The sequence below is a fragment of the Narcine bancroftii genome, chromosome 4, assembly GCF_036971445.1.
Source record: "Narcine bancroftii isolate sNarBan1 chromosome 4, sNarBan1.hap1, whole genome shotgun sequence".
Classification (NCBI taxonomy): domain Eukaryota; kingdom Metazoa; phylum Chordata; class Chondrichthyes; order Torpediniformes; family Narcinidae; genus Narcine; species Narcine bancroftii.
In genome coordinates this window covers 29,378,960-29,393,212 of record NC_091472.1, presented here as the reverse complement: position 1 = coordinate 29,393,212, position 14,253 = coordinate 29,378,960, and the positions used below count along the sequence as shown (strand labels likewise).

Below are 14,253 nucleotides of genomic sequence, written 5' to 3'. Positions count from 1 at the left end.
GTATACAGAGCCGTTGTCATACCCACACTCCTGTTCGGCTCTGAATCATGGGTCCTCTACCGGCATCACCTACGGCTCCTAGAACGCTTCCATCAGCGCTGTCTCCACTTCATCCTCAACATTCATTGGAATGACTTCATCACCAACATCGAAGTACTCGAGCTGGCAGAATCCGCAAACATCGAATCCACGCTGCTGAAGACCCAACTGCGCTGGGTGGGTCACGTCTCCAGAATGGAGGACCATTGCCTTCCCAAGATCGTGTTCTATGGCGAGCTCTCCACTGGCCACCGAGACAGAGGTGCACCAAAGAAGAGGTACAAGGACTGCTTAATGAAATCTCTTGGTGCCTGCCACATTGATCACCACCAGTGGGCTGATATCACCTCCAACCGTGCATCTTGGCGCCTCCAACCGTGCATCTTGGCACCTCACAGTTCGGCGGGCAGCAACCTCCTTTGAAGACCGCAGAGCCAACCTCACTGACAAAAGACAAAGGAGGAAAAACCCAACGCCCAACCCCAACCAACCAATTTTCCCTTGCAACCGCTGCAACCATGCCTGCCTGTCCCGCATCGGACTTGTCAGTCACCAACGAGCCTGCAGCAGGCGTGAACATACCCCTCCATAAATCTTCGTCCGCGAAGCCAAGCCAAAGAATTGTTAGAATTAGCCATGATTAATTTTGTTCAAATACAAGATCATAATACATTGATCAAGATTTAGGGCAGATCCACCATCGCTCGACATCACCAATAGAAAGTAGAACCGTCCTAACCCTGGGGATGATGCCTTGCAAGTGTGAGAGTGTTCAGTGTCCCAGTTAGGAGTGGTCAAGTGTGAAAAGCCAAAGCCCCATTCCAATCCCAGGACACTGAACGGCCAATTTAATGGGATGCAAGTGTGAAAGGGGCTAATGATATCCCCCTAATTCTCCTAAATTCAAATAAAGCCAAAAGCTGTCAAATAAACCTCATATGATCACCCTTTTATTCCCAGAATCATCCTTGTGAACTTCCTCCGAAACCTCTCCAAAGTCAGCACATCCTTTCTCAAATAAAGAGCCCAAAATTGCTCTCAGTACTTTGAGTGAATTCTCACCAGTGCTTTATAAAACTTCAACATCAGATCCCTGCTCTTGTATTCTGTTCCTCTTAAATTGAATGCCAGGATTGTATTTGCCATCACCACTGACTCAACCTCCAAGTTCATCTTTAGGCTATCCTGCACAAAGGCTCCCAAGTCTCTTTGCATCTGGACATTTTCAATTTTCTCCATTTTGAAAATAGTCTGCCTATCTATTTCTTCTACAAATGTGCTTAATTGTACACTTTCCGATAGTGTATTACACTTCCCACTTCTGTCTATTCTCCTAATCTGTCCAAGTTTTTCTGCAGCCTTCCTGTTTCCACAACACTATCTGATCCTACAACCATCTTCATATATTTGCAAACTTAGATTATGGAATAAATGGCTTGATGGACAATTCACTAATATACAAATAGGTGGACCCAACACCAACCCCTGTCTGAACAACACTAGTAACTTGCAGACAACCAGAATATGATCTCTGGATTCGGTCTGTCTGCTTGTATATGTTCTGTTATACCATGGAGCCTCATTTGTTAAGTAGTCTAGAAATGCAACAAGTACAGGGTTCTTTAGAGTTCATAAAATTGGAGATGATCTTACTGAAGCTTTAAGTTCTTAAAGGGCACAGAAGACTGGGTGTATTCAGAACGTTTCCCCCAAGACTCAGGAGTCTTGAACCGGGCTCAATCTTTAAATAAGGGGACAGACATTTTGAACTGAAGGGAATGAGATTTCTGTTACACAGTGGAGAATCATCGAAAGGCTGTAGAACCTCATTCAGTGAGTCATTCCAAACAACTGGATTGATTTCTGAATAGAGGAATCCAAGGATATGGGGATCATGCCAGTAAAGGATTTGAAAAGTCAATTGATGGTGTAGGTTGGAAAAGCCAAATGCCTCCTCTGGAAGACTGTTTAATGGTAATAGTACCTTGATGCATCACCAGAAGACATCCATAGAAAAAAAATGGAGGTGAAAATTAAAGAGCTCAATTCCCATGGAACAAGTATACACTGCATATCTCCAACGGGGTGCCAAATAAAGCTGGAAAATCTCCAAAATCCAACAGCAGTCGTCAATCTACAAATGAAAGTGTTACCGACATTGCATTACAAGAAGCAAGTTCCATTTAAATATGGTCAAGGTTAATAAACAAAGCTTCATTATGTCACAGTGATCTGTTGGAAAGTGGTTTGCAAAATTCTGAAATGTGCTGTTCAGTTCTAGTCACAAATTGCCCAGCATGACAAACCAAGTCAATAGGAAGAGAACAGCTGACCATTTTCTGCAGCTGCCCTCTTAATGCCTTTATTATACAAAATACTCAATGAATGAAACTAGATTTCAATAGGAATTGCACTTTGCTCCAAAGCAAAAATTCTCACCCTTCAGAAGACGTAGGCCATTCAGCCCATTGAGTCATCATGCCATTTTAATCATCCTGATGTATTTCCCCACCCCAAACCAATTCTCCCTGCTTCTCCCCATAATGGTTGACACCCTAATTAATCAAAACCTATCAACTTCCACTTTAAACATGCCATTAACATGACCACTGTCACCAACTATGGCAACAAATTGCTCAATTTCTCCTCGTATCCCCAGTCCATTAACTATAAAACTAGCTCTTTTCCTCAGATCAGAGCTACATTCATTGGATTTTTTTTTAAATATAAAGATGCTTGACCTCTTGTTCAAAATTTACACCTTTTGGTAATGAGAGCCCACAGAAGATGGTGGCTGATCAATCTTGAGATGGGATCAGTTGTAAAAGCATTTTGGCAAATGTCAATTCATCCAAAAAGAATGGCAGTACAGTAGGAGCTGCTTTAATTGTAGCATTGCCACTGGTAAAGTCCCAGAAGAGCGGAGAGACAGCGCTGCTCCAAAGCGTTCAAGCACAGTCCTAATGCCGGCAGCTCCATACAGAAATTAAACGGCCTGTTAGAGGAGCTGACTGTTTTGTGAGGTCTGTACGCAACATGATGGTGCCTGTGCTCATCAGGGGCCATGAGGAGTTGCAGACTTAAGGAAGAGCAGAAAGACAACACTACAGGGTGGTGACCACAGCGGCAAATAAGTAAGGGGCTCCAACGGCCGAGGGATCCACATAGGTTGTGGGCAACTTGCATAGGCAATAGGCTGCTGGCAACTCCCTCGTTGGAACCAAGATTCAAGAGGGTGCTGAGGTCAAGGAGGACTCCCAAAGGGCCTCGGGCACTGAAGGATTCTTGACTATGTCATAGATTTGGATCTGGAACTCAGGTTGCCAATGGATCAACCAGACGTTTGTTCAGCTGCTGATGCACTGAAGTAAAACCATGGACACTCAGTGACTGAAAGGACTTTTGCTTCTTTTTCTCTTGTACTGCAAGGGGTGTTCAGGCAACATGAATGGCAACTATCTATCTGCCTTACAGCAGGCAGAAGGCAAATTACATGATTTATATTGTTACATGACAATAAAGGATTTTTGAAGATTGTCACCATTATTTATGTCTGGCAAATCCTGGAAAAGTGCACAACCTACAAACTTCATTCCAATTTCAAAAGGGCATCAATTGTCCCAGTACCCAAGAGTAGCATGGGCTGCCTCAATAACTACTGCCCAGTAGCACTAACTTCTACTGTGATGAAATACTTCGCGAGGCTGGTCATGGTGAGAATTAACACTTACCCAAGATCTGAACCCACTGCAATTTGCCTGTTATCACAATCTCTCCATGGCAGATGCAATATCGCTGGCTCTCCACTCAGCTCTGGATCACCTCAAAAACAGCAATTCGCACATATGGCTCTCTTCATAGAGAAGACAGCTTGGCCTTCAATGCCATTATTCCCTCAGCACTGGTCAAGAAGCTACAAACTCTCAGCCTCTCTACCCCATTACAACTTGATCCTTGACTTTCTCTTTGGAAGACCACAGTCAATACAATTTGGAAACAACATCTCCTCCTCACTGATCATTAACACAGGCACACCCCAAGGATGTGTCCTTTGCCCATTGCTCTACTCGTTGTACACCTATGACTGTGTGGCCAGGCACTCTTCCAATGCCATCTACAAGTTTGAGGATGACGCCACAGTTGTCAGCAGAATCACAAATGGCAGAATCAGGAGGGAGATACATCACCGTGTTGAATGGTGCAACAATGACAACCTTACGATCAATATCAGCAAAACTAAGGAAATGACTGTGGACTTTAGGAGGAAGTCAGGGGAACCCAACCCAGTCCTCAGCAGACTCAGTAGTGGAGAGGGTTGAGAACTTCAAATTCTTGGGTGTCAACTGAGGATCTCTCCTGTGGCCTCCACGTTGATGCAATCACAAAGCCGGTTTGCCAGCGGCTATACTTCGCGAGGTGTCTGAGGAGATTCGGTATGACAATAAAGATTCGCAAACTTCTACAGGTGTACAGTGGAGAGCAATCTGGCTAGTCACATCACTGCATCATATGAAGGCACCAACTCTCAAGACAAGAATAAACTCCAGAAGTTTGTTAGCTCAGCATGTGATGTCACAGGCACCAGACTTCACTCCATTAAAAAGCAGCCTCTATCTTCAAAGACATCCACCACCCAAGCTACCATCAGGGTAAAGGTACAGGAGCCTAAAGACGAGCACAGAGGCGCAAGGACAGCTTCTTCCCCGCCGCCATCAGGTTCCTGATTAATCAATTAACCAAAGACACAGCCTTACTTTTTGTGTCCTAGTATTGTTGTTATTTTATTTTTATTGCAACATCGGATATTTGCACTGGGACACCGCTGCTCAACACCAAACTTCATGACAATAAATCCGGATTCGGATTATTGGATTCAATTTTCCCACTAGATATCAAAACTCAATTTTTCTCATGCATAACAGCCTCAATAGAGACTACTTTCTAATATCAAGCATGCTTAGTGCATCCATTCCATTTTAAACCAAAGTACTTGTAAATTATTTCAGAACTGTGTTCACGTAAGCATTTGCCCATTTATTACATTAATTAGTCTACAAGGATTCTATTTCAGGGATTTTCAGACATTACAAAAAGATAAATGATTGTAGCAAGTATTAAAAAAAAACCTGTACCTTTTCTTATGCAATTCCCATCTTTGCATTTTGAGCAAAAACATCATTTGCAGATTTTTTTTCCTAATTGCCTCAGAGATCCCTATCCAGACAGCCAATTTTCCTTTTACCATTCTATTCACCTGTTGATCCCAAAATTAATCAAGTTATCAAAGCAAAACAGGAAAAAAAAATCCACTCAATTATTTTTTTCTTCCCCCTCAGTGTTGCCTCCAGGTGTAGAGAAGAATAATCCTCAACTGCTGGAGAACCCTGGAGAGTTGACGGCATGTCCACAGCAATGCATACAGAGCAACTTAGATGTTCAAATTGCGAAGCAACTTGATAAAAGTTGACAGCTTTTCATCTGCCCACCCACTGGCACAACAGTACACAGAAAATGCATCTCAATTGGCATGAAACTTTACAAGGTACCAGCAAAACCATTATCATCAGATATTATACCAACTGGGTAAAGGTTTAGTCAAGATGTTGGGTTTTAAACAAGTAACTCATGGAGAGGGGGGCATTTGAAAGGGAATTTTAGATTTTAGAATCTTGGTTGTCAAGTCTAATGGAGAGCTATGAAATGACTATAATCAGGAGGTCAGAGCTGAAGGCACAGAGATGGCTTGAATCATTTTCGTACTAGAGTCTACAGAAAATGAAGGACGAGGCAAGGGAGGATTTAAATGAGATGAGAATAAAAGAAAGGTTTTTTTTAAATTCCAAGAAAATTCCAAGAGGAGACTGGTGGGTAGGACTTGGCAAGAATTGAGTGAAGGTTTTTTTTTGGACGTTCATGTTAAGCTGACAAAATGACAGTCCAGAGGCCAAACCAAGATGGTTTTGGAACAAACCATGTGCAGAGATACCAAAGTAATGGAGAACACTCTGTGGACAAGACAAATATATCAAAAAGGTTGGTCTCATAGATGACACAGGAGAAGAGTAGAAAGAGGTTTGTGCAAGGTCAATGGCTAAATAATTCCCTGTATTCAGTTGGATGAATTGTCTCATCTTTCAGAACTTGATTTCAGAGAGTGGAGGGGCCCAAGGAGAAGGTCGTCTGGGTTTTTTTTAAATCTACAACTTCAAAATCAGAAAACAGTTGAGTAAAAAAAAACTTATACAAGATGAAAACTCACATCAAATTTGGTGGTGGTTTGTGGTGCTTCTCCATAAAACTGCTCTCCGAAACAATCCCCAAATGGAAGCAGCAAACCCATCGCCAGAATACGGGAGCAAAGCTTCTCTGCTTCATGTTCACCTGACAGCTGTACTTTTTCCTGCTGCCCAAAGAGCTTTTCTAGCAATGTTCGGCCTGGAAAGGAAAAAAAAATGAAATGTCTTCACATCAGCACTTTATGAAAATCCCAAAAGAGCCCCCATTTACCTGTCAATTTTTCAGTTTGTAAAGCTTTACAGGGCACAAGAGTATCAATCTTTACTGGAACACCCTCAACCAAATGATCAATTAAATTAATACTTTATTTGTAATTACATTTCATTAAATTAAGGGGGCTTCCTGCATGAACTCAAGTATCATCTTTAGAAGAAATATTACATTAAAAGCCAAACATTTAAGAGTGAATATTTTGTCAAGGTTTTTTCCCTTCTCTAGCTTGTATAAATATATTCATTCTGTAAAGAAATGTGCTCAGGTTCAATTGGGACCACAAATCCTGAATCGTGAAACACCCATCATATCTACTGAAATCTGTAGTGGTACCTCATTTCCCTGAGGATGCCACGATGGATTGGCAAGCTGTAGTGAGGAATGAGGACTTCATTTTGCACAGAAGTTGTCAACAAGAATAATGTCAAAAGATTAATAAATTTAGCAGTATGAATTAATTGCAGAAAAGAAAATATTCAAACCATTTATTTTTTTATTTTCAATCTGAAATTGTGGGAAAGGGTTTAAATATCTGAGAATTCAACTTCATCAGTTACCTTACAACAGTTTATAATAAGCTGTTTCACTCATCCTTTTCTCAAAATACTCTGGCATAGGAGGGGTAGCAGGATACAAAATATCTTGGAAGAATAAACTGTTGCACACACATCATTCCCTCATGGGGAATTTGAATCTTTACAATAACAGTTCAAACATTGAAGACTTCCACAACAGAACACAAAGTTGATTCACTAAATGAGGACATGCCAAATGACTCTGCAAAAGGCGTGAAAACAAGTCAATTGTTAACAGCAAATATGCCATCACAGCCACATCAAGAATGCAATCCATGATCCTAAAGTCTGGCTAAGTAAATACGTCAACATAAATAGCTTAGATTTTAACATTCAAATGTGTCTCAAAAGACATTTAAGGTAGCATAACTATCCTACATTAATAATTTGCTTTTCAATAACATTACTGATTGTTCGCAACATATCATTAATGAGAGGGAACGGATTGAAATGTAATGAGCCAGATTGGAATCATCTTTAAGTGAACAAGATATATCTGGAGAATTTTCCACATTGATGATGAGACGCCAGTGTTTTAACTGTACTGAAACAACTTGGCTGAGAAACCAATTCCAGGCAGGATTCTAGGGAAAAGCCCTTTTTTTTTTAAAAAAAATGCTTCAAGAGCTTTTACATTCAGAGAACAGATAGGATCTTGCTTTGCAGCTCAGTAGAAAACCAGTAGCTCAAATAGGGATGCATTCAGTATTACACAAAATCATTAGCTCAAATTATACAAGGCAGCTTTGGTTTGTTTGCAACAAACAATCTCAAGTTCAATAGAAGTGCATGCGTGAATGGGATCAACTGCACTGTACCATTGATGGTTTTGGTGCAATCTTTCTACACCACTCAAATTGCTTAAAGCAGGTCAATTCTGCTCCAAATCTCTTAGGCTGAACAAACCACTGAATTATGCCAAAACACAAACTCCTGTTTGAAATTAGGATCAAGATGCTGCAGCTTTGAAAACTTGCTACTTGATTTCCCCCCAGTGGTAACAAGTGTACATGGCAAGCAGAATTCTGAGGCAAGTGGAAGACCATTACCCCCCAAACACCTACTTTACAGCCATTTCCAAAGGTCCCTTGGAGTTGAGGATAATTCACTCCCTTTTCCCTGTGACTACTTAAGGAACTGTTGAGCCATTCCCACACAATTAGTAAAGTAGGCAATTTGGACACTGAGTCAGTTCTGTAAGTGGACAAGAAGAAAGGCTTTCAAAGCTTGCAGAGGGATCTGAGCCAGCAGTTTAAAAAAAATGGAGAGCAAAATGGCAGATAGAATTTAATGTAGACAAGAGTGAGATGTTTTATTTTTGGAAAGACATATCAAGGCAGGGCAAACTCAGTACATGGTAGGACACTGAGAAATGTGGTAGAAAAGAACCTGGAAATAGAGAATTCCCTGAAAGTGGCATCACAAGTGGATAGGGTTGTCAAGAGCACTTTTGGCACATTGACCTTCATAAATTAAAGAGTTGAGTAAAAGAGTTGGGATGTCACAGCAAAGTTGCACAAGACATTAATGACACCAAGTTTGGTATGCAGTTTTGGCCACCTAACTACAGGAAAGCTATCAAAAAATTGAAGGAATGCAGTGAATATTTAGGCAAATGTTGGGGAACTGAGTTACAGGGAAAAGTTAAACAGGTTAGGACTATTCCCTGAAGCATAAAAGAATGAGGGGAGATTTGTTAGATGTATACAAAATTGTGATGGGTCTTTGGCTTGGCTTCGCAGATGAAGATTTATGGAGGGGTAATGCCCACGTCAGCTGCAGGCTCGTTTGTGGCTGGCAAGTCCAATGCAGGACAGGCAGACATGGTTGCAGCGGTTGCAAGGGAAAATTGGTTGGTTGGGGTTGGGCGTTGCGTTTTTCCTCCTTTGTCTTTTGTCAGTGAGGTGGGCTCTGGATAGAGAAAAATGTAAGTCAACTTTCTTCTGAGGTTAGGTGAGATACCAACCAGATGACATGGGTTCAGGGTGAAAGAGGAGAAGTTTAAGTGGAACATTGGGGGAATTTCTACACAGTGATGGGAATATAGAACAAGCTGCCTGCTGAAGTAGTAGTGAATGTGGGCTCAATCTGTGTACGAGAAAAATTGAACAGGAACATAGATGAAATGGGTGTGGAGTGATATGGTATAGGTACAGTCAGTAGAACAAGGCAGAATAATAGTTCAGCACAGACTAGAAGGGCTGAAGGCCCTATTTCTGTGCTGTAAAATTCTATGATTTAAAACCATGTCTGTAAAAGCTTCACAACCCTGTTGACTCAAGTAACCTTAGCCATTTGCTAAATCAGAATTACCCATCTCTGCCTCAAATTCAAATACTCTGCTTACACCTCCCTTTGTGACAAGGGCTCCAAAAGACTCGATTCAGAAAATTGCACAAACTGCATCCTAAAAAGCAAACTATTTTTTCCCAGAAATGTCCCAGAATTCTAGATTCTCCCTCAAGAGGGCACCATCTCCACACCTACATTGACTGGACCACTCAGGACCTTGTGATTCAAGCACACTCAAACTCCTGCATACACAAATCAACCCTGTCCAATGTCTCCTCATGCAGCAACCTCGCCCTTGCTATTATTATCTCGGTAAATCGCCAAACTCCTTTGCAGATGGAAGAAGGGGTGCCTGTTGTGCAAATGGTTTGTAATTTGGCATTCGCCTTCTTTGCGCTCCTTAAAGGTTCTCAGCACTATTCCTACTCCAATCAACTCTCCACATGAATTATGGATTGCTAGAGGTTAGTAAAGATTTTGCACTTTTCTCTTTAATACATTCTTTTTCCCCTCCTCAACAAAAAGAGGGCTTTACTAACCTGCCATGATTGTGCAACACTATGCCCCAAGACTAAAGGCTGTATAGAATGTAACAAAGGAAAATTCTAGTGAAAGCACTCAAATCATGGACATCTTGGGAACCAGCATCACAGTTATAATATTTTTATGCAGATGCCAAAGGTGTTCGGTGGTTAGTATGCAATTATTTAAGGTGGTATGTGAGTGGGGAAAAAAGGTTGTGAACCATTGATCTATAGGGAAACAATTTGCTGGAGGACTCAACAGGTTAAACAGTGTCAGGAAGAGGAGAATGGCAGACCTGCTCAGAAATTATTTTTAATTGGACCTTTACCAAGCATGCATTGCCAGGAAAACTGTTCCATCCCAGCCAGAGGCCCAAACATTGTTTTTACTTTGGTCTCAGAGACAGATGGGTTTCCCAGTCAAAGGATACTAGAACCTCCAGTTCTTTCATTGCCAATTCACTGCCCATAGCACTCAAAATAAATGACAAAAGGAAATAAGCTGTGAAAGAAAGTGGCAATGATTCACTCTTAAGTAAGAGGCTGTGCCCAATGTTGGATTACAACAGGGCCCGAAGGGTATTACAGCATGTAAATCACATTGAGCATCAGAGTATTTCTCATTGATTTTACTATTTGATGGTTTCAATCAAGATCCAAATGCAAGTTTTATACAGGAAGTAAATCCAGAGATACTCAACAAATCTGGCAATGTAATTGGAGCGAGAGAGAGTATGGCTGCTCAAACTAACCCGCAGTTGTGCAACTCTATTAGGTTCAGTCATTCAAAGTTAATAAATCATTACATATGATTATGAGTCACTGGTAAACTGCACCACCCTCCATTGTGCCAAGGTTGGCCAAAACTTTGAGGGAATGAAGTATAACATCCTCATCAGCCTCTGGGAATGTGTTATAATGTGTGCAAAGTGGAGTGGTATTGGAAACAGAGCTGACAAACATTTGTCCATGTATCAGGAGCACAAGGAAGCCCAATGCTAATAGCATACTAACACAAATTACCCAACTGACTTGCAAGGCATCTCTCATTCAAGATTTAACAGAGTGATATAATAAAATCCCTGCGTGATAGTACAGATTCTATCACCAATGTGTATATGTACAGATTGAAGTGTAGGATGACTGTGATTGGCTGAGAGCGTAGCCACGCCTACTGGCAGGTCTTAAAGGGTTGCTCCTAGCCAGACCAGGTCATTCTGGACTGGTCGACCTACATGTGATACGCTCCAGTCTTCTAGTTAATAAAATTGTAGAGCGCATCAAAAGAATCAAAGGCTTATTGATCCAAACCAATCCTTATCCAAATCCTTAATTATGCAAAGTTTTTATTGATTCCTTTTCTTCTGGAACTTTGCCTAAAACTTTGAGGCTTCAATTTCATTGATTCCCAAAAAAGATAAGGATCTGTCTGAATATACGACTTATAGACAGAATTTTAAAATCTACATTTAGTAATGAGATCAAAGTTTTTGGCCAATAGACTTGAGAATATCTTGCCTAAAATTCTTTAAAGATCAAACAATGTTTATTAAGAATAGACACTCATTTTAATATTAGAAGATTATTGAATATTATTCCATTCCATCAAATTACCAGTATGTGTAGTTTCACGATGCTGAAAAAGCTTTTGAGAGTGGAATGGCCTAATTTGTTTGAGTTTTTGGAAAGATTTAGCTTGGGTCTGGATTCATCTCTTGAATCAAACTAATTTACCATTGTGGCAGTTATCACTAATAGGTGACATAGGGGACATAGCGGTACACATCAAGGTAGTCCTCTTAGACCCCTATTATTCAACCTAGCTTTGGAACCCTTAGCAATTGCTCCAAGAGATTCTATGAATATATTTGGTATCCAGAGTGGGGAAAGAGTACAAAAGATTTCTTTATATGCAGATGATTTGTTGGTGTATATCTCCAATCCTTTATTTAAAAAAAATAGATTCCTTCTATGTTATCTTTACTTACTGGATTTTGTATTTTTCAAGATAAATCAAATTTAAATGAAAAGTAACTTTTTCCTATTAGAAATCATTTACATTTATATGATAAATTTCCTTTTAATGCTGTTTAAAAACCAATTTACACAGCTCTGTAAAAATTACAAAAAGGATTTATACAAATAAAATTATCTCCCTTTGATTGATTGTGTTAAACAAATGTTATTGAAATGGTTACCAGTGACGTTGTCATTAGTAGATCAAATTAATGCAATTAAAATTATAATCTTACTGAAGTTCTTAGATACATTTCAAGCTATCCCAACTTTCGTCTCCAAAGTATTCTTGACGAATTAGATTCTAAAATATCATCTTGTACATAGAATAATAAAAGTCCCACATCAGCTAAACCATTACTACAAAAAAATGAAAAAAGATAGTGGTACAGCATCATCAAATTTCAGATTTATTACTGGGCAATTATTACACGACATTACATTTTGGACTTACTATTCTGAGATACATGAATGCCTTTTATGGGTGGAATTGGAGAATAATTTGGTGAGAGGATACTCTTCAATTTCTCTATGGGGTACTTCCTCCCCTTTGCATTATCTAAAGTGTTTAAACAAGATTTTAATCCAATTCTCAGACTTAAAATTGAAACCAAATCCACAATGCAAGTTTTTTGATTTAAATAATTTTGTTCTGTCTAGTAAAATTTACTCCAATTATTTTTAATACATCATCTGACTGAGTTTTTTCCCTGTGGAAAGAAAAAAAACAATATTAACCTTTCTGGATATGTTTGAAGGAAATTGTTTAATATCATTTGATCAATTAGATGAAAAGTTCCATTTGCTCAAGACACATCTTAGGATATTTTCAAATTAGGAGTTTTTCTACACTCTTTCCATTTTGTCTTTACAATTAATTAGATTGATGCTCTTCAATGAAATCCTTCCCAAAAAGGATCGACAGCTAATATTTATAACAGCTTAATTTACATCCTATAACCAGTGATAAAATTAAAGGTGCTTTGGAACTAGAATTTGAGCAGCTATTTTCTGATCATTTATGGGAAAGAATTTTGACTTGCCAATACTTCTTCAATTTATGCCTGTCACTCTTTGGTTCAGTTCAAGGTAGTGCATAGGGCGCATATATCCAAGGACAAATTGGCCCGTATTTTTCCTAATACAAGTCCTATTTATGATCGATGTAAATCCAAAGAGGCCACTTTGATTCATATGCTTTGATCCTGAACAAAGTTAGATAATTTTTGACAAGATGTTTTTGAAACTTTAGCTGAAGTGTTGGACTTGGATTTACAGTCAAACTTACTCACAGCTATTTTTGGGATCACAGTATGGGAATCAGCCCAAAGGATAGTAGCCTTTTCAACATTAATGGCAAGGAGAGCTATATTATTCAAATAGAAAGATTGCAATCTGCCTACTTTACTTGAATGGCTTTCCTCCATTATGTCATGCTTAGATTTAGAAAAAAAATAGAAGTCGGACATTTGATTCTACATTTAACTTCAAAAAATCTGACCATTTATTCAATATTTGCGTATAAACAAAAGTGAACCACTTCCAGTTTGTTTTTCCCTCCAAGTGCATAGTTCACTCAGGAAGAAAGACTCTTCTAATTTGAAATTACTCTCAGAATGGATTGACCAGTTGTTTTTGTTTAAATGGGTGGGGGGGAAAATAAAGTTTGATTTTTTTGTTTTATGCCCTTTTTATTTCCTTACACAATATAACTGTCAATGTATGGAAATGTTGAATTAATTTGAAAGTATTTGATTGTTATATTCAAGGACAATGTACATTACTTTTTCATGTTTTCTGTATATTCTATTTTTGTGGAAAATTAATAAAAGATTAAAAGGATTAAATAGCTTGAAGTATTGGTTAAATCTTGCTGTAAAAAATAAAGCAAACCGACAACACAAACATCAAGTTCAGTTGAAAGACAAGTGGCATATCCTTACTGTCAGAGTTTACAGTTAATCAGTTCAAAATCATAAACACCAAAGACACCATTAGCCATCTCCAGTTTAACATATTTTAAATTTTATTTTGAGAATTTTTAATTAACATGCAGTCAAAATGAAGAATAATCAAAAATATCAATATCCATAATATTAATAAATATCTATCCACAAGTCAATATTAGTGAGAAAAAAGTCATCATGTGATTTATAAAGAAAAATTACAGTAATACTACAAAAATGCAAATTAAATGTCCATGGTGAACCAAAGGAAGAAAAAGATGATAGAAAAAGAGAGAAAGAATAAGAGGAACCCTCCCACCACCCCAAGAAAGAAAACAAACTTAAAAAAAA

The 14,253-nt window shown here is 39.0% G+C and overlaps 1 protein-coding gene across 1 annotated transcript in view; it reads right to left on the bottom strand.

Annotated features, from left to right (window-relative positions):
* The window catches only part of LOC138762358 (formin-2-like), a 439,633-nt gene that overhangs the window by 387,935 nt on the left and 37,445 nt on the right, over positions 1-14,253 (bottom strand). Inside the window, exon 2 of the mRNA XM_069936126.1 lies at positions 6,299-6,474. Within this exon, the coding sequence (XP_069792227.1) occupies positions 6,299-6,474 (176 nt within the window). The remainder of the gene's footprint in view (positions 1-6,298; positions 6,475-14,253) is intronic.